We start from the raw sequence: 21,309 nt of genomic DNA on the forward strand, positions 1-21,309 counted from the left end.
TGCCGGCGTTTCCGCCTTCTGGCCTGCGCGTTGGGACTCGCGACCTCAGCTGGTGCGTATGTCTCGGGCCTCGTGCTAAGAGGAAGGGAACCCCGGTCGGGTACGGGGGAGAAAGGTGAGGGGTCGGGGGTCAGAAGGTGACGACGCGGGCCTTTGCTCTTGGCCCGTGACTCTTCGGCTCTCCCGCAGGTCAGGCCGCGCCCGCCGCGGCCCCTCAGCGCCGCCGCCATGTCGAGGTTCTTTACCACCGGTTCAGACAGCGAGTCGGAGTCGTCCCTGTCTGGGGAGGAGCTCGTCACCAAACCTGTCGGGGGCAACTACGGCAAACAGTGAGTGGAGCGCCGGCGCCGGGGTGACTGCGCGGGGAGTGCGATGTTCAGGGGTCGGCAGGCTGTCCGTAGAGGCCATGGAGGTGGCGGTGGGGGTCTCAGGGATGTGGCAAGACGGTTTCTGAAGATGTTGAGCCTCTAAGCGACTGGAGCACTGTTGGGGGGAGGGGAGCAACCTTCACACTCAGGGTGCTCTAAATTGGGCGAGTCACGGAAAAAGATTTCCCCCTGGCTGCGTCTGTTGCATCAGCTGGACTCCACTTCCCTGGACAACAAACTCCCAAAGCCATGGCTTTTCTTACCACCAAGAAATCCTGAAGGTTTCTCTCACTGCTCGCACAAAGAAACCCACAGTGCTATCTTGGGAGCTCCTTGATGTGGCTTTGAAGTCCAGCCACTTGATTTTCTTAGCAGGTGCTTTGAGCATGTTATTTTCCTGTCGTTTATCTTCCCTTACTTATCCTTCCCATAATACTGCAAATAAAAGTTCTTTCACTCTGTAGAACAATGGAATGTTTCTCAAACTTACATACTCTTTTGGTGTTTGTGCCATTGTTTGATAAAACTTTATATGCTTTATGAATATGATTTCTTATTACTGTTACAAGTGGAGTGCCAACATCACTTGCCCTCAAAGTATTGAAGAATGCTACTATAATGGTGGTGTTAAAGCCTCTGAGATTTTCCTTTGGTCTCTCACACACTGAGAAATACTGCCCCCCCCCTTTTAAGATAATCATTTATAATATTCTTTTTTTTTTTAAGATTTATTTATTTATTTATACAAGCACTGGGTACAGTCAGAAGCACGGGAGGGTGAGAGAATTCACCAGAGCCAGAGCGGGGAGCAGAGCAGGCAGAAGGACCGAAGTACACTGCTGAGGGGAGCAGCAGGCGGCAGGAGAGGTCTGCGCGCCATGTGGGACCCTCCTCCGGTGACCGGGGAGCAGCCGGGAATTGAACTGGCGCTGCAGAGGGTGCGGGTAGCTTCGCAACCCAGCGCTCAACCGCTGCGCCACCGGGGAGGCCCAAGATAATCATTTAGAGCTAAAACTGTTAGTGATGTCTTCCCATTGGCATCCCATTATCCCCATGATGGGGTTTCTTCCTTGATGAGACTGTCTCCTGTATTCCTCTAGATGTTGTCTTTTTATTCTTTGTCATGAAAGCTCTATTCATCTGGGTTTCTGGTCTGCTTCTTTATAGATTAGTTCCTATTTAGGTGTAGATTTGTTGTGATTGTGGGAGGAGTTAAGTTCAAGTACTCCCTATATGGCCATAATGGGTCCCGCCTCCTGGGGAAACAAACATTGCTATTTTAGGACCTAATTCAGGTAAGGAAGCTACCACCTTCTAAGCCTTTTCCATTCATTCAAGCTCTTTCCCCCAGTTTCTTTTCAGTGCTTGTTAGTGAGCTGGTGTCACCTTATCTAAAACAGTTAATAAGCACCTTCATTTATTTTTGAGAGAATGAAGTGTTTTCATAGGCACTACAAAAGACTGTACCTGAAGTAAACTTGATAGATGAAGTTGTATGTGGTGAGGCTCTGAAGAAGAAGAAACAAAGGAAAATGTGTGGTACAAATGGCCTGAGTTACTCATTTCTACCTTCCCCATCTGAGAAGAGAAATAGAAATCACTTGGAGAAAGGGGGGCTACAAAGAGAGGTTAATGGTCTTTGTTCCTCCTGAACAGGCCATTGTTGCTGAGTGAGGATGAAGAAGATACCAAGAGAGTTGTCCGAAGTGCCAAGGACAAGAGGTGAGGCCTTGGGGAGGCCAGATATTGGGGAGTCTCTGAGTAATGACAGTGATGGCAGGTATTTTCAATGTGTTGTTGGGTTCCCACCCCAGGTTTGAAGAGCTTACAAACCTTATCCGTACCATCCGTAATGCCATGAAGATTCGGGATGTCACCAAATGCCTGGAGGAATTTGAGCTCCTGGGAAAAGCATATGGCAAGGCTAAGAGCATTATAGACAAAGAAGGTGTCCCCCGGTTCTACATCCGCATCCTGGCTGACCTGGAGGACTATCTTAATGAGGTGAGGGGAAATACAGAAGGGGGTTGTGGACCTGGGGCCTGCTCCTAACTCATTTACAGGGATTGTGCCTCCTCTTGGTTTTTTGCCCAGAACACAAGAAATAGGGGCATGAAGCAAGGAGAAAGATTTTGGCCAATAATTTTAATTGCGTTTATTGTTATATTATCTTTTATTTGTGGTTTTGTACTTTTAGTAAAAAGTAAATTAGCAAGTAGTTCGGCTACCAGGACTCATAGAAGTAGTAAAGCTTAGGAAATTTAAGTTTAGGAAACACTACTTAATCTCAGATTTCTCTTCTCCCTTCTTTTTTATTTCTTTAGCTATGGGAAGATAAGGAAGGGAAGAAGAAGATGAACAAGAACAATGCCAAAGCCCTGAGCACCTTGCGCCAGAAGATCCGAAAATACAACCGAGATTTTGAGTCTCATATTACAAATTACAAGCAGGTGGGGATGCTGGAGGCAGACTTTTTGAACTTTCTGGGATAGTGCTTTCATGAGAGATAAAAGTCACTTGCAAATGGGAGGTATGACTGGAGAAGGAATCATGACAAAACTTTCCAGTATGGAGGGGTATGGTAGGATGGTAGTTGACTAGTACCCATAATAATTCTCATTTCCCTCTGTCCAGAACCCTGAACAGTCTGCAGATGAAGATGCTGAGAAGAATGAGGAGGATTCAGAAGGTGAGAAGAAAAGATCCTTCCTTTTGTGTAGATGCAGGGGAGTAAAAGGATTTACCAGAGACAGAGTGGGGAGCAGAAGAGGTGGATTTACTAAAATACACTAAGGGAAGCAGCGGGTGAGACAGGAGAGATCTGTAGCTTATGTGGCTTAGCAACCTGGCTGTGGGTTGAACTCTGGCCATTGTGGTAACATTGAGACTTAACCCCTAGGCCACCAGGAAGGCCTGAAAAGATTCTTATTGCAGGGTCTCACCTCTTGTCCTTGGTGCTTTGGACAACTCTGTTGGTATCTTCTTCATCTTCACTCAGCAACAAGGGATCCCCTTGACCTGATTTCTTGGTTGCCCTTTAGTAGTTGTTCACCATTCTAGTTCTTTCCTTTTTTCACCAGGTTCTTCAGATGAGGATGAGGATGAGGATGGAGTCAGTGCTGCAGCTTTCCTGAAAAAGAAATCAGAAGCTCCCTCTGGGGACAGTCGCAAGTTCCTCAAAAAGATGGAGGTAAGAGCCACGTTAGACTGAGAGGTGATTTGCCTGCTATAGACCTTCCTTGGTCCCTGGGAAGAAGAGAAGGCTCACAGGGTGAGGCTTGGCAGTGTCCTGTTTGAGACTATGCTTTCTTTTGGATTAAAATATTGCTGCCGCTGGGGAGCTGTGTGTCTCTGGGGCAAGCCACCATTTCTCTCTGGGTCTTCTTAGTCTAACCCTGATTTTTGACTAGTCACTCTTATTCTGCTCCTGAAATCTCCTAGGATGTGTCAGCAGGGAGAACAGAGACACCAGTCAGTTTCCCCTGTCTTTCTACTAATCCTCGTTTTTTTCCACTTTAAGGATGAAGATGAGGACTCAGACGATTCAGAGGATGATGAGGATTGGGACACAGGTTCCACATCTTCTGATTCAGATTCAGAGGAGGAAGAAGGGAAACAGACTGTGCTGGCCTCCAGATTCCTTAAAAAGTATGTAAAGTAGTGGTGAATTGGGTACAGTGGGAAGGGTAGGAAGCCTTTAATCTTTTTGAAGATTGTTATTTCTTCCTTGGATTCCTTTTAGGTCGTAGAGACCAACAGAGGAATCTTAGAATCATGTATATTAGTTGACTAATCACAGGGCCAATGGAATGTGAAGGTTCCAGAGAGCAAATAGTTAACCACAGTATTTACTACATGTGGACTGAGTATAAATCTCATTGGCACAATTAGCTGTGTGATAGTGGACAAGTTAATTAACCTTTTCAAGCTTCAGGTTTATTATCTGTAGAATGGGGCACTGTTTGACTCTACTTCAAGGATCCCTGCAAGGGAGGTAATGTAAGGGAAAGACTCCGCTCAGGATTGATATGTGATAAGCCCACAGTGGTAGTTGCTATTCTTTGTGCTTTTTTTGTTTTTACATTTTATTTATTTATTTATTTTTTAATAGAGGCATGTTTTATTTGTTTGTTTGTTTGTTTGTTTGTTTTTTAAAGATTTATTTATTTATTTATACAAGCACTGGGTACAGTCAGAAGCACGGGAGGGTGAGAGAATTCACCAGAGCCAGAGTGGGGAGCAGAGCAGGCAGAAGGACCGAAGTACACTGCTGAGGGGAGCAGCGGGCGGCAGGAGAGGTCTGCGCGCCATGTGGGACCCTCCTCTGGTGGCCGGGGAGCAGCCGGGGATTGAACCGGCGCTGCAGAGGCTACGGGCAGCTTCGCAATCCAGCGCTCAACCGCTGCGCCACCGGGGAGGCCCTGTTTGTTTTGTTTATACATGCACTGGTACAGTCAGAGAAGCGCGGGAGGGTGAGAGAATTCACCAAGTCAGAGCGGGGAGCAGAGCAGGCAGAAGGACCGAAGTACACTGCTGAGGGGAGCAGCGGGCGGCAGGAGAGGTCTGCGCGCCATGTGGGATCCTCCTCCGGTGGCTGGGGAGCAGCCGGGGATCGAACCTGCGCCGCAGAGGCTGCGGGCAGCTTCGCAACCTAGCGCTCAGCCGCTGCGCCACCGGGGAGGCCCTGTTTTTACATTTTAAAAGGACAGTTTATGAGGAAAGGGAGAAAGAAAAAGACACCTGCATAGAAACAGGTTGGCAGTCTTGGGATGAGAGCTGCCCATAGTTGCTATTCTTGTCATTCTGTTAATATCTGAGAATTTTTTAGTGTAGTGTAGGCTGTCCTAAGCACTTCTGAACTTTACTGGAACAATCACATAATGGGAAGAATTCTGATTTGGATTTCAGTCCCAGCCCTTTTTCCTTCAGTAGCTGAACCTTCTTAGACCTCACGTGATACCTACTCCCTTTGTTCTCACAGCAGTCAAATATCAAGCTCAGTGATAGCCAGTGCTTTTTTTTTTTTCCCTACCCTCCCCCTTCACCCCTTTTTTAATAGAACACTGCTTGTCCTGCTTTTCCAAGTTGTGGTTACTTTGCTTCAGAAGGTAGTGAGTTATCTGACACTGGAGAGGTCTAGGCATAGGCATTTTGTTGAGCGGCATTTTTCCCTGTGTGTTCAGGACACACTGTGTTTAAGTCCAGGAAGCAATGTGTATCCGATTTGTTTTTCCTCATGACACTTCTGATAATGCTACGTGTGTGTTTTTTTCCTCCACTCTCTGGACCAATTCTCCAACTCCCTGGACACCAGTTGGGTGTTCAATGCTCAGTTCAATTCTCACACTACCCAGAGTTAGTGCAGACCTCATAGGTTAAGGATTCAGTGCCACAAGCCTGTCCCTGCCACAGACACTAGCCCCAGGTCCCAGGTTTGGTTTTTGTGCTTCTGACCCACCGGCTATAAACTTAGATCTTTCAGTGCCCTCCTTAGGATCAATAATTTGCCAGACTGACTCACAGAAGTCGGGAAAGTACTTTACTGTTAACGGTTTAGGGTACAACTCAAACAGCCAAATGAGAGAGATACATGGGGCAGGATATGGGAGAAGAGGCATGCAGCTTCCATTCCTCTTTCTAGGTGCAAGTCCCTTGCGCCAGCTCAGTGTTGCTCGCCAACCCAGAAGCTATCCAGTTCATCATTTAGGGAATTTTGTGGAGGCTTTGCTAGATAGGCTTGATTAATTGTTGGTTAAGGTTATGGTTAGCTCTAGGCCATTCTTGTGGTGTGTTTACTTGGATCCAGGACTTGTTAGAGGAAATAGAAGTTCATGGGGAAAAGATACCTCAGAAGTGGAGGGGAACCTGACTTGGCTCTTCTGTGTCTCCTGGTAGGGCCCCTACCACAGAGGAGGACAAGAAGGCGGCAGAGAAGAAACGTGAGGACAAGGCCAAAAAGAAGCATGATCGGAAATCTAAGCGCCTGGATGAGGAGGAGGAAGACAATGAAGGCGGGGAATGGGAAAGGGTCCGGGGTGGAGTGCCCCTGGTTAAGGTGAGGCTTTCAGAATTAAAATGAATTGGGAGACAGTTCTCGTGGGCATATTGGAGCCTTTTGTTCAGGTTGCAGGGGGATGTTAGGGCAAGAATGGGTTCCTATTGGCCTGTACATGATAGGATGTGTATTGCTTAGGAGAAGCCAAAAATGTTTGCCAAAGGAACTGAGATCACCCATGCTGTTGTCATCAAGAAACTGAATGAGATCCTACAGGCACGAGGCAAGAAAGGAACTGATCGGTAAGTTTTGTGGGCTATGGAATTACAAGAGGGGAGTTTGGTGGCAAAATTGTGCTACAATTTTCAAAAGATCTGTGTGTGGCTGTAGTAGAAAAATGGTGTATTTCCAACATACCAATCCATTTTCTGCTGTTCACGCTCTCATTTTTTAAAAAAGATTTATTTATTTATGCATACAAGAGCTGGGGTTCAGGCCAGAGATGCAGAGGTGAGAGGATCCACCAGAGACACAGTGGGGAACAGAAAAGGCCAATTGACCAAAGTACACTGCTGAGGGGAGCAGCGGGTGAGTCAGGAGACGTCTGCTGTGCCATGTGGGTTGCTCCCTGGCAGTCCGGGGAATCGAACTCATGCTGCAGTGGCTGCGGATAACTTCATAGGTTGCATCTTAACCCCTTGTGCCACCAGGGAGGCTCCTGCACTTCAGTTCTTGTATGCATAAATAAATAAAAATAAATCTTAAAAAAAAAAAGGGAAACAAGTACAGAGGTGTTAAGGATTGGGGTATTGGGAACAAGCTTGCCTTGCTTGTCTTAAGAGGGTTCGCATGCTGTATAATAGGATGAGCATAATTTGTCTCTAAAACCTCACCCAGTTCTGTATTCCTCCAGCTCAGCTCAGATTGAATTGCTGCAGCTGCTGGTTCAGATTGCTGCTGAAAACAACCTTGGGGAGGCTGTCATTGTCAAGATCAAGTTCAATATCATCGCCTCTCTCTATGACTACAACCCCAACCTGGCCACATACATGAAGGTGAGGGTAATGAAGAACATCATTCAGGGCTAAGCTGCTGAAAACTCAGTGGCTGTGGAAACAGTCTTGGAAGTTGAAGGCTCTATGGATTTCTTAAGTGGTTCTTGGGAAACATCTATGTATTCCATGTTCACTCCTGACTTTCTCTGTAGCCTGAGATGTGGCAGAAATGCCTGGACTGCATCAATGAGCTGATGGACATCCTGTTTGCAAACCCCAACATCTTTGTTGGAGAAAACATTCTGGAAGAAAGTGAAAACTTGCACGATGTTGACCAGGTAAAGAGACAAATTGGCAGATCTTTTTAGAGGTTTTGTTGTCTACTTTGTGAAGGCTTGATGAAGACAGAGGGGCTGAAATTTGAATTCTGGGCTAATTTTTTTCTTTTTTAAGATTTATTTATTCATATAAGAACTGAGGTACAGGACAGAGGTGTGGGGGGTGAGAGGATTCACCAGAGACAGAGTGGGGAACAGAACAGGCAGACTGACTGAAATACACTGCTGAGGGGAGCAGCAGGCGAGGCAGGAGAGGTCTGCTGTGCCATGTGGTTTGCTCCCTGGCTGGGGATCAAACTCATGCTGCAGTGGCTTCGGATAGATTTATAGGTTGCGTCTTAACCCCTTGCACCACCGGGGAGGCCCTCTGGGCTAATTTTATTTACTTTTTCTTTTTTGTCTTCCTGTTCAGCCTCTGCGTGTTCGTGGCTGTATCCTAACCCTGGTGGAAAGAATGGATGAAGAATTTACCAAAATAATGCAAAATACCGATCCTCATTCCCAAGGTGAGCCTTAGTGAGCATGGACATCAGAGAGAGGAAAAGTGCAGGAAATAATACTGAAGACATATGTGTTTGGAAAGCCAGATCATCCTTGGTCCGGCATTCACACCAGAGAACCCAATAAGATACTGGGCCCCCCTCTGATAGCTTTTGACTCATTAAGTTTGGGGGGGACCTTGAAGTCTTTATGTCTACCCTGTCCCCAGATGATGATACTTACTTAATACTATACTTTTTGTTTGCACTGGCAACTGAGATTGTCTCCTTTTATTGTTGACTTGGAAAATCCTTGGGAGTTAATGACCTTTCTCCAGAGTTGTGTCAGGGGGATGGGGCCCAAGAGGTGTTCTAGAAATAGCTTATAGAAACAGTGGTTTGACCAGGAGCTGCTGGCACATTCCGTGAAGAAAGGTGGTTTGGGGACTAAACTTTCAGAACTGTTAAGGTATGATCTTTGTCAGTTGGTTTATTTACGCATGGAGTAAAGGCACTGGGATAGGATAACTAGAGGACACTCTCCCATGTTCCCTCCATGTTATGGATGCAGTGATGAACAAGGCAGCCGGAGGCCTCCATACTCAGGGCACTTACTTGGAGCTTACTGAACTACTGTGTTCAGTAAATAAGTGGGGTAATGTCAAATGTAAATCAGAAACTCAAATAGAGACCTGTGATAAAGTGCCTGGGAGGATGACTGCTTTAGCTAATGGTTGAAGAAAGCATTTGAGGTAAGATATGAATGATGAATTATTCCTCAGTGGATGAGCACAAATGTTAGCGGAAGATAAGACATAAGAAAGTTTGGCCTCCTAGGAGAGAGGTTTTCAAGGCACGAGTAGAATTTCTCATGGGTGCAGAGTTAACTGTATCAATTGTGGGAAAGCTTCAGCACCTGGCTGAGATGAGGGTGGGCGCTCTCCCCACCAGAGTACGTGGAACACTTGAAGGATGAGGCCCAGGTGTGTGCCATCATTGAGCGTGTGCAACGCTACCTGGAGGAGAAGGGCACCAATGAGGAAATCTGTCGCGTCTACTTGAGGCGCATTCTCCACACCTACTACAAGTTTGATTATAAGGCCCATCAGCGGCAGCTTACCCCCCCTGAAGGCTCCTCAAAGGTGAGTGCTTTGGCAGCCATGTCAGGGGAAAGGGATTTGTCAATCTCTCATGTGTCGAGACTTGATGGCAAATCTATTCCTGGGGACTTCCTGAGGTGGAGCGGGGAGGGAAATTGGGGGGACTAGAATGAAACTACATGGAGCTTCATCTTTGGTTGCTGAAACTGGAATCAGTAGATCCATTGTCTCCTCCAACAACACCCTCACCTTACTTCCCCATCCTTTATCTTCCCTTAGTCTGAGCAAGACCAAGCAGAAAATGAGGGCGAGGACTCGGCTGTATTGATGGAAAGACTGTGCAAGTACATCTATGCCAAAGACCGTACAGACCGTATCCGCACGTGCGCCATCCTCTGCCACATCTACCATCACGCTCTGCACTCCCGCTGGTATCAGGCCCGTGACCTCATGCTCATGAGCCACCTGCAAGACAACATTCAGCATGCTGACCCACCAGTACAGGTAGGTTGGGAAGGAGGCACCCTGGCCTTGGTGGCAAAAGGAAGCTGTGCACCTGTGCTCTGTTAGGGTAAAGTGGCTCAGCCAGTTTAATCACCCATCTGGCTACCAGTTCAGATAAAAACAGATACTTGGTTGTTCCCAAATGTCAGTGTTCTTTGATTCTCCTGCGTATTAACTTACTTTGCACTGTTTCACACTACAGGGATAGAGATTTGGGTTCCACTAACAGTACATCTACATTAGATGGTCATCTTAACTTGAAAAGGTGAAAAAGACCCTTTAAGAAACTTTTGAACTAAGAGCAAAGACAGGAACACAAATGCAGTGTGATGTGTTGAGGTACAGTACCAGAACAACAAATTTTGTGTGTGGCAGTATTGTGAGGACAATTTTCATACATAGGACATATTTGAGCCATGTCTAAGTGCTGGTCCTATAAATGTGAGCCTGAACAATTTAGAAATACGTGTAGGATCATTGTTGAACCTTTCTCGTGGTGATTTTTTTTTTTTTTTTTTTTAATGCTCGCCATCTCTTTTTTTTTTTTTTTTCCTTTAATATTTATTTATTTATTTATACAAGCACTGGGTACAGTCAGAAGCGCGGGAGGGTGAGAGAATTCACCAGAGCCAGAGCGGGGAGCAGAGCAGGCAGAAGGACCGAAGTACACTGCTGAGGGGAGCAGCGGGCGGCAGGAGAGGTCTGCACGCCATGTGGGACCCTCCTCCGGTGGCCGGGGAGCAGCCAGGGATCGAACTGGCGCTGCAGAGGCTGCGGGCAGCTTCAGAACCCAGCGCTCAACCGCTGCGCCACTGGGGAGGCCCTCGTGGTGATTTTTATATGACATTCTTAATATATTTTTCTCCTGATAGATTTATGGTCTATTCCCAGTTTGGGGTTATTATAAATGAAGCTGTTATATATCAAATTGTGAATATATTTTAATTTCTCTTGAGTAAATACTTAAGAGTGGAAATACAGGATAGCAATTATAAGAAACTCAAAAGTGGTCATACCATTTTACACTCCTACCAATAATATGTGAGTGTTCTTAATCAACATTCGGTGTCGGTCTTTTTAATTTTAGCCACATTGGTGTTGTGTAATGATAATCGCTGTAGGTTTTATTTCCCAGAGGACTTGAAATTGACCACTTTTTTTTTTTGTTTATAAGCCCTTATGTATTTTATGAGCTGTTTGGTCAACTTTTGCCTTTTTTTTTTTTTTTTTTTTAAGATTTATTTTTACAAGCCCTGGGTACAGTCAGAAGCACAGGAGGGTGAGAGAACTCACCAGAGCCAGAGCGGGGAGCAGAACAGGCAGACTGATGAAATATACTGCTGAGGGGAGCAGCGGGCGCAGCAGGAGAGGTCTGTGCGCCATGTGGGACCCTCACCAGCCAGCCAGGGATCAAACTGGCACTGTAGAGGCTGCGGGCAGCTTTGCAGCCCAGCGCTCAACCACTGTGCCACCGGGGAGGCCCTGCCCCTTTTTTTTTTAAGATGGAATTGTTTATCTAATTATATATTCTTTATCAGATAAAATTTTTGCAAGTATTTTCTTCCAGCATTTTTTGGTAAAGATTTATTTATGCATACAAAAACTGGGGTTTATTTATGCACACAAGAACTGGGATACAGGCCAGAGATGTGGGAGGTGAGCGGATTCACTAGAGAGATTGGCAAGACAGGAGAGGTCTGCTGAGCCATGTGGTTGCTCCCTGGCTGAGGATCGAACTTGTGCTATAGTGGCTGGTGATAGTTTGATAGCACTGTCTTTAACCCCTGCACCATCAGGGAGGCCCCCAACTCTTTTTATATTTTTATTTATTTATTTATTTTTAAGATTTATTTATGCATACAAGAGATGTGGAGAGGGGAGTGAGAGAATTCACCAAAGACACAGTGGAGAGAAGAACAGGAGGATTGTTTGAAATACACTGCTGAGGGGAGCAGCGGGCGAGGCAGGAGAGGTCTGCTGCGCCATGTGGGTCACCTCCCTGGCCAGGGATTGAACTCATGCTTCGGTGGCTGCAGATAGCTTCATAGTGCTGAGACTTAACCCCTTGCACCACCAGGGAGGCTTCCTTAGGGTTGTAACTTTTACGTTTATATATAGATCTGTGATTTTGGCATATGGGAAAAAGTCATGGTCAAAGGCATTCCTTCCCCCAATGTATTGCTTTAGTGCCTTTGTGGAAAACCACATGGTCCTATAAGTGTGAGTGTGTTTCTGAGCTCTGTTCCGTTCCATTTATTCATCTTTCTGTCTGCTATTATGCCAGTCTCACACTCTCATTCTATAACCTTGAAGTCAGATAATATGAGTCTTCCAACTTTGTTCTATTTTGAAGCTTGCTTTGGGTATTCTGTGGTATTTGCATTTCCACATAAATTTTAGAATCAGCTTGTCAGTTTCTATAAAAATGCCTGTTGATGTTTTATTTAGTCTGTAATCTATCTTGGGAGAATTGACATCTTAACATTGCACTTTTCGTTCTTACGTGTTATCTTTTCATGTAACTTCTTTCATTTCTCTCTGAAATGTTTCATATCTTTCGCTGTGTAGGTATTAACCTGTGTTTCAAAAAATGTTTTCTTGCGCAGTTTATCCATATCCTAGAGCAGAATGCCCCAGTGCTGCTGTGATTTACTTGAAATCTTGATTGGCCCCATTTGGGTACTATGCCAAGTTTGTGCTGGTACTTCCAATTCCTGCTGATATTCCTACAGCTACTTAGAGCTTGAAAAAAATAGTAGTGCTACAACTGGTAGCTTCAAACAGCTGCCGATGAAGGAAGCCCTGCTGAATGGCTTGGTGACCACTGGGGTGTGGGTGCGGTTTCTTGTGAGATCATAAGCGTGGCATCATTGTAATGTTTGAAGACCAGTCTTTAACACATGATTATGTGGTTTGATATTTGAGTGTTCTTGGACATGTGTGATGACTCTGGCATTTGAGTAAAACAAGATAATGTGTCAACATCAAAGTTTCTCTATCAAACACTACATAGAAGGTCACAGTTTTTCTTAATACCAAGTTTTTTTTTTTTTTGCTTTACTAAAGCTCTCAATGCATGTCTTTGTTTAGCCTGAATATCCTTTCTAGTAGAAAGAGACCTTGAGAAAGTATATACTCTGTGACATCTTTAATACTATGTCAGACTGAATGAGAGCCATGAGCTAAATATTTTTTTTTGTGATGAATTAAATCTTTAATTGAATTTTGATATGTTTTTAGGACCTTTTTTTTTTAATATTTATTTATTTATACAAGCACTGGGTACAGTCAGAAGCGTGGGAGGGTGAGAGAATTCACCAGAGCCACAGTGGGGAGCAGAACAGGCAGAGGGACCAAAGACACTGCTGAGGGGAGCAGCAGGCGCGGCAGGAGAGGTCTGCGCGCCATGTGGGACCCTCATCAGCGGCCGGGGATCGAACCAGCGCTGCAGAGGCTGCGGGCAGCTTTGCAGCCCAGCGCTCAACCACTTTGCCACTGGGGAGGCCCAGGACTTTTTTTTTTTTTTTTTTTAAGATTTATTTATGCATGTAAGAACTGGGGGGTAGACCAGAGGGGTAGGGGGGTGAGAGGTTTTATCAGAGAGTGGGGAGCAGATCAGGCAGTTCTACTGAAGTACACAGCTGAGGGGACCAGTGCATAAGACAGAAGAGATCTGCTGCCCCATGTGGGTTGCTCCCTGGCCAGCTGGGGATTGAATTGGTGCTGCAGTGGCTGGCGATAGCTTGAAAGTGCTATGTCTTTAACCCCTGCGCCACCAGGGAGGCCCCTGGTTTTAGAACTTTTAGCACCTTTCTTTGCAAAACAAAAATATTCTAAAGGTATTAAAAAAGGATTATACCTTAATATTATCCCCAAATCTAAAATAGTATATTATCTCCTGAAATAAACAAAAGTGACTATCCAACTGAAAAAAAATTATTCCTGAGGGCCTCCCTGGTGGCGCAAGGGGTTAAGACGCAACCTATGAAGCTGTCTGCAGCCTCTGCAGCATGAGTTCAATCCCCGGGCAGGGAAATAACCCATATGGCGCAGCAGACCTCTCCTGTCTCGCCTGCTGCTCCCCTCAGCAGTGTATTTCAGTCAGTCTGCCTGTTCTGTTCCCCACTCTGTCTCTGGTGAATTCTCTCACCCCCACACTTCTGGCCTGTACTGTAGTTCTTATATGCATAAATTAATCTTTAAAAAAATTATTCCTGAATATTGTACAAATATTAATGCTATTGTAAATGTAATTGTGTTTTGAATTCCATTTCTTTTTTAAGATTTATTTATTTGTGCATACAAGAGCTGGGGTACAGGTCAGCGATGTGGGGGGTGAGAGGATTCACCAGAGACAGAGTGGGGAACAGAATAGGCAGATTGACCAAAATACACTGCTGAGAGGAGCAGCAGGCGAGACAGGAGGCTTCGCCATGTGGTTTCTCCCTGGCCAGCCAGGGATCGAACTTGTGCTGCAGAGGCTGCGGATTGCTTCATAGTGCGGTGCTTAACCCCTTGCACCACCAAGGAGGCCTTTTTTTTTTTTTTTGTTAAGATTTATTTATGTGTATAAGAACTGGGGTGTAAGCCAGAGGTGGGGGGGGGGTGTTAAGAGGATTCACCAGAGACAGAATGGGGAACAGAACAGGCAGACTGACTGAAATACACTGCTGAGGGGAGCAGCGGGGCGAGTCAGGAGAGGTCTGCTGCACCATGTGGATTGCTCCCTGGCCAGCTGGGGATTGAACTCGTGCTGCAGAGGCTGCAGATTGCTTCATAGTGCGGTGCTTAACCCCTTGAGCCACCAGAGAGGCCCAGTCATTAAGATTTTTCAATCAAATCGTCGTATTCTCTGATTATACAGTTTTATTATTACATCAATTTAATGACTTCTTTTTTGTTGTCATGTTACAATAACTTAATTCTCAATACAGTAGAAGCAATAAGAGTAGCTACCTTGCATTGTTTCCAGAGAAGCAGTCAATATTTCAACCTTAAGTAGCTGTAGTATTTTTGTAGATAAGCTCAGATTGTTCTGATTCTGGTTGACTGAGAATTTTTGTCATAGATGCTGAATTTCTTCAAAAGCTTTTTCTGTGTCTGTTGAAATGATGCATGGTAATTACTCATTTGTTCATGTGGTGAATTACCATGATTTTAAATTTTTTTAAGGATTTATTTATTTATGCATATAAGAACTGGGATGTAAACCAGAATGCAGGGGGTGAGAGGATTCACCAGAGACAGAGTGGGGAGCAGAATAGGTGAATCTACTGAAATACACTGCTGAGGGGAACAGCAGGCGAAACAGAAGAGGTCTACTGCGCCATAGGTGGGTCAGCTCCCTGGCCGGGGATCAAACTTAGGTTGCAGTGGCTTCTGAGAGCTTAGATAGCTTCATAGTGCTGAGACTTAACCCCTTACGCCACCAGGTAGGCCCCCTGATTTTAAATTTTTATGCCAGCCTTTTATTCTGAGATATATTCTGCTTGGTCATGATAGATTAATTATAGATTGTCTCATATATATTGTTGGATTCTGTTTGCTGATTTTCTTTTTAAGATTTATTTATTTATGCATGCAAGAGTTGAGGTACAGGCCAGAGATGCGGGGGGTGAGAGGGTCCACCAGAGACAGAGTGGGGAGCAGAACAGGCAGATTGACTGAAGTACACTGCTGCGGGGAGCCGCTAATTTTTTTTTTTTTAAGATTTATTTATTTATATAAGAACCGGGGTACAGGCAAGATTCACAGGAGGGTGAGAGGATTCCCCAGAGACAGAGTGGGGAACAGAACAGGCAGACTGACAAAATACACTGCTGAGGGGAGCAGCGGGCGAGACAGGAGAGGTCTGCCACGCCATGTGGGACCCTCGCTGGCCGGCCGGGATCAAACCAGTGCTGCAGAGGCTGTGGACAGCTTCACAGTGCAGCGCTCAACTGCCTGCACCACCGGGGAGGCCCCCTCCCCCCGCTAATATTTTTTAAGACTCTTTACATCTCTTTTCATGACTCACGCTAGACTTTTATCTTGGTTATTGTCAATAAAGACTTAGTCCCCACTTAAGCCCTGCCCCAAAGCTTTACTACCTACCCCCTCAATGCCAAGTCCATCTTTTCAGTTGCTGAGGCCAGAAACCTTGGAGTTATACTTGATTCTTGTCTTTTCTCTCTCACCACATCTGATTCCCAAGCTGTTTCTGTTAAAATCCTCATCACCTATTTAATATCATTTCCATTTCTACCCTCTCTTCTAAAGCCACTGTCATATTTCTGTTCTCTTTCTCTCTGCCCTGTATCCATTCAGTCTGTTCTTACTACAGCAGCCACAGTAACCACGTTAAATTAAGTCATATCATATCACATTTGTTCAAGATCTTCCATGGTTTCCCATCTTAAAATCCTTAACATGAATCCAGATTTTGATCACATCTTTGACCAGCTCTAGACATAGTGTACTCCTTCTTCCTTGACTACATTCAGTATAATTCTTGCACAAGATCTTTGCGTTGACTTCCTTTTTTTTTTTTTTTTTTTTTAACCTAGAATGCTTCCCATAGATATCTGTATGTATTACTCCCTCTTTTTCTACTAGGTTTTTACTTTAACATTTCATTCAAATGAGGCATTTCTAGTTAACCTGTATAAAAATGCAAGCTCCCACCTCTACCAGCACAGTATAAACTCCCTCCACTGCTTAATTTTTTTTTCTAGCATGAGTCATCATCTTTGTATTATAAATATTTTATCTTCCATACCCTTGCCCCTAGAGTGTAAGCTGCATAGAGGGGCAGGGACTTGTCTATTTTGTCTCTGTTGTCACCTACAGTCCAGTGCTTATTATTATTAGCACATAGCTGTTTGATGTGTTTTTGTTGAATAAACAACTTGCCAGTGACAGTCACTTCTGAGTATTGTACCCTCTGCTCCCAGATCCTGTACAACCGCACCATGGTACAGCTAGGCATCTGTGCCTTCCGCCAAGGCCTGACCAAGGATGCTCACAATGCTCTTCTGGACATCCAGTCGAGTGGCCGGGCCAAGGAGCTTCTGGGCCAGGGTCTTCTGCTCCGCAGCCTGCAGGAGCGCAATCAGGAGCAGGAGAAGGTAGAGCGGCGCCGGCAGGTGCCCTTCCACCTGCACATCAACCTGGAGCTACTGGAGTGTGTTTATCTGGTGTCTGCCATGCTCCTAGAGATCCCCTACATGGCAGCCCATGAGAGTGATGCCCGCCGACGCATGATCAGCAAGCAGTTCCATCACCAACTGCGGGTGGGCGAGCGCCAGCCTCTGCTGGGTGAGTGAGACTCCAGTGCAGCAAACTTGCTTGTTTGTTCCTTGATTGTTTTTAATTGTAAAGGTTAAAGGGAAGCTAAAGGGAGTAACTTTCCCATAAAATGATTCCAATTGATTTAATGACAGCTCCGTGTGTAAACAGATACTCCTTTTTTCAATAGTCTCTGCCTTAGAATACGTTGTCTTAGCCCACAAATTAAGCTCCCTGCTTATTATCCTTTTCCTCTTCAGTCTGTATTTCTTGGCATTATCTTCCTACCCTATGATAGTCTTCCCCCAACTAAGTTAGAGTCCACAACTCCTTAGCTACTCAGTTAAATGCTTCGTGGCCTGACTCAGCATTTTTTATTTATTATGAACTTACATGGTTGTTTTTTCACTTGGTACTGTTTTAAGTTTTATGAATGGTTCATTTAATATTTATTAGTAATAATTCTAAGATGTAGCTACTTTTATTAGACTCAAAAAAGTGACTTGCCCAAGTTGAACACAGCTAATATGTGCCTCTCTGACCTTTTTTCCTCTTTGGAATTCAAGCCTTGGAATTCAAGAATCTAACATTAGTTCCAAAGATCAATCTATCAATCCAGGGGTTAAGTGAGTTGTTATTTCACACACAGTTTGAATTGTGCCCTTCCTGTGGAGTGGGTTCTGGAAGGACAAATGAGCCAGGCTTACTGTCCACAGCCCCATGCCTGCTGGTTGTGTGTGTCCCTTAGATAAATTTTGTTTGGCTTATAATAAGTGACACTTTGTTTTGTTTTAATTGGAAACCTTCAGTGAAAATCTGTACTTCAGCACCTCATAGGACTCTGATTTACCATAGTCCCTGTTCCTTTCTATCGCCACCTGCAATAGGGCCAACAGCTACTTTTCTACTTTAACTCTGCACTACTTTTTGGCGTGTAGATAAATAGTCTTTGAACCTCTAACTTTGCCTCTTTCAAAAGTGATGGCATGAAAGCTGATACCAAAGGGTCATGTTCTTTACTTTCTGTGTGGCCTTATTCATACATTTCTGTTTGGACCTGAACCTTGCATACATACGAACTTGCTATCCTTATTTTAGCTCCACCATATTAGTGTTTCTTTTCATCTGCTACCCATTTCCAGTCTTAAAGCTTTCACACTTTATTGTCTACCCTGAGTTCCATTTACTCTTATTTGTCATGTCTGTCTTCTTTCTAGTTTGTCACAGGATGGTACTTGGAGGCCCAAACCCATAGTCAGGACATCAAACCTGTGATTTCACAGAAATAAAATGAGGCTAAACTTATTAAGGAAAAGAAGTAAGCCACTTTAAAGAAAAATAAGATGATAGCAATGTAAGTTATATATAGATACAGCAAAATTTATAGCAGTAGTATAAGAACAAATGAAGTTGGGAGAATACTGTTTGCGTTGAAGTGGTAGGTTTGTTTTTTTGTTTTTTTGGGAGTTTTTTTTTGGTCAAGGAACTTTCGAAGACTTTGATGAAAGCTATGGTCCCTGTCCAGGGGGTGTACATAACAATACACACAGCTGTTTGTGAACATTCTCAAGGGGCTTTTCAGTTCCCTGAACAGAAGCACATTTGTTGACTAGATTAGTCTAAGTAAATTTATGCAGATTTTAAGGGACCGACCTGTGCATTCACATCACTATGGGTAGATAGCAGGGAGAGTCTTCAGACCAGTTGTTTGCTCTCCTTGAACAGTGCGTGTGGGGGCAAGAGCCCTGGTCCCAAGGTTTCTTAGACCCTGTCTCATTCCTGTCCTTTCAGGGCCCCCTGAGTCAATGAGGGAACATGTGGTCGCTGCTTCCAAGGCCATGAAGATGGGTGACTGGAAGACCTGCCACAGTTTTATCATCAATGAGAAGATGAATGGCAAAGTGTGGGACCTTTTCCCTGAGGCTGACAAAGTCCGAACCATGTTGGTTAGGTAAGCAGAGAAGAGAGCCATGGTGGATGTGGAGGGGAACAGACTGCTGTTTTCCTTTCCTAATGTTTGCCCCCTTTTTGCCACAGGAAAATCCAGGAAGAGTCACTGCGGACCTATCTCTTCACCTACAGCAGTGTCTATGACTCCATTAGGTAGGATGGGGTCTGAGGAGGCACAGGGACCCTAATTTTGTGATTGAGGGTCCTAACTGCTCCGTTTTCTACCTTTTTCTCCCCAGCATGGAGACATTATCTGACATGTTTGAACTGGACCTTCCCACCGTGCACTCTATCATCAGCAAGATGATCATTAACGAGGAGCTAATGGTAAGGGTCAGGTGTGGTAAAATGGGCAGGTAGAATGATGGGGAATTTGGAGTGAAGGGGTCTGATTTGTGTTGTGTCCCTTCCTGCCTCGCTCTGATCAGGCCTCCCTGGACCAACCAACACAGACAGTGGTGATGCACCGCACTGAGCCCACTGCCCAGCAGAATCTGGCTCTGCAGCTGGCCGAAAAGCTGGGGATCCTGGTGGAGAATAACGAGAGGGTGTTTGACCACAAGCAGGGTACCTACGGTGGTTATTTCCGAGGTGAGTGGTTCCAGCCCCTCTGCTCTCCCAGGGCCGGGCCTACTTTCCACCTCACCCCTAACATTCACTCCCTCCCCTTCTCATCTCCTACAGACCAGAAGGATGGCTACCGCAAAAATGAGGGCTACATGCGCCGGGGTGGCTATCGCCAGCAGCAGTCTCAGACGGCCTACTGATGGTTCTGCTTCTGCCCCTCACCTAGACCATTCATCTTTTAAGTTCTGAACCACACCCCAGTCATTAAAGGTCTATTTAGGATTATAACAGTTCCTGGTTGTCTGCATGTCGCCACAGAGGTGTGTGGGGGACACATTTCATTTACTAATTATATTTCTGGACTTCCACTGCATGATGAGCACAAGGCTTAGAATGCAGAGGTTACTATACTTATCCCTGCCTACAAAGAACTTGCTGCTCTTTGATATTTAGCAGAAAACTGTAATTACTTGATAAGTTAAAATAGGGGTATGAAAAAGATAGTGAACAGGGTGTAACTATACGTATTAGGGAAAACATACGTATTAGGGAAAGCATCATGGAGGTAGTTGTGATGGTTGGACCTTGCGGGGGGTGAGTTGGGGTTCACCAGACAGTGAGAGAAGAGTTTAGTCTACACCTGTGTGAAGCGTGGTCCGTGGATCCATAAATAAGAGTAAGTGCTGAGGAACTACTATCCCCATAGCGTCTAAACTCATTTTTTATATTGTGTATTTTGTGTATATATTTTTAAAAGTACCGATCCAAAACAGATTGGAACTTAGTTGTTTTTAATGAACCTCAACATTTTGAGAAGCACTGATGAAATAAAGCAAAGGAAAAAGAGCAACTGCAGAAGCTTAGAGGAGCAAAAGAACAATGTGGTTGTTATATCCACTGTGTGTGTGTGCCGACTAGGGACTTAATCTGGGGCCATCTTGAGGATTTTCAATGCTTTGACCTTTTGTAAAAAGAACACACAAATGGATCTGGTTTTAAGAAAGATAATGGGACAGTGTGTTAAGGGTATAGATATGGAGGTAGAAAGCTATCCAGAAAGTGAAAGGCATTGGAAGCCAGGGTAGTTAGAATCAGGTGTTAGGGAGGGATGGAAGGAGGGATGTGTGTAAACGCTGTTTTTGTGACCAGTTGAATCTGAGAATAGTAGGTGTCAAAAATCACAGATTCCAACCAGAAATAAATAATAGGGTTGTTAAATCAAAAATTAGCTGGAATATTCTTTTGTGTTCAGGAATACAAGAATAGCAGATACACAGAGTAGGCTGATAATAAGGTTGGCTTTTGAAATGTTGAGTTTGGGGTGCCTTTGGGACATAAGACATACAGCTGAGTTGCTATAGCACAGGGGCTCTCAAGTCATATAAACACTTTATTCTTCGTGTGACAGCCCAGAGGTAGGTAAGTGGTCTGGGCTTGGGGTTAAGCGACTATGTTCCACAGAGTCTTATAGGGACCAAGGTCCTGTTGTCTTTTTTTTTTTTTCCCCGAAGATTTATTTATTTATGCATAATAGATCTGGGGTACAGGCCAGAGATACGGGAGGGTGAGAGGATTCACCAGAGACACAGTGGGGAACAGAACAGGCAGACTGACTGAAATACACTGCAGAGGGGAGCAGCGGGCAAGACAGGAGAGGTCTGCTTTGCCATGTGGGGTGCTCTCTAGCTGGCCAGGTATCGAACTCGTGCTGCAGAGGCTGCGGATTGCTTCATAGTGCGATGCTTAA

At 44.9% G+C, this 21,309-nt stretch overlaps 1 protein-coding gene across 1 annotated transcript; it reads left to right on the forward strand.

Moving 5' to 3' along the window:
- Positions 1–19,841, forward strand: LOC119241786 (eukaryotic translation initiation factor 3 subunit C). Its single transcript, XM_037507329.2, has 21 exons — positions 1–52; positions 190–329; positions 2,025–2,090; positions 2,183–2,372; positions 2,693–2,818; positions 3,003–3,057; positions 3,449–3,558; positions 3,889–4,016; positions 6,264–6,423; positions 6,562–6,665; positions 7,277–7,418; positions 7,571–7,696; positions 8,109–8,202; positions 9,127–9,317; positions 9,555–9,779; positions 16,712–17,075; positions 18,837–18,996; positions 19,083–19,148; positions 19,235–19,322; positions 19,424–19,586; positions 19,680–19,841. Exons 2-21 carry the CDS (start codon positions 229–231, stop codon positions 19,760–19,762), a joined length of 2,742 nt encoding a protein of 913 aa, XP_037363226.1. The 5' UTR covers positions 1–52; positions 190–228; the 3' UTR covers positions 19,763–19,841.
- The last annotated feature ends 1,468 nt before the right edge of the window (positions 19,842–21,309 follow it).

This window comes from Talpa occidentalis, unplaced genomic scaffold (assembly GCF_014898055.3).
Source record: "Talpa occidentalis isolate TD23 unplaced genomic scaffold, MPIMG_talOcc4v2.1 talOcc4.12, whole genome shotgun sequence".
Classification (NCBI taxonomy): Eukaryota; Metazoa; Chordata; class Mammalia; order Eulipotyphla; family Talpidae; genus Talpa; species Talpa occidentalis.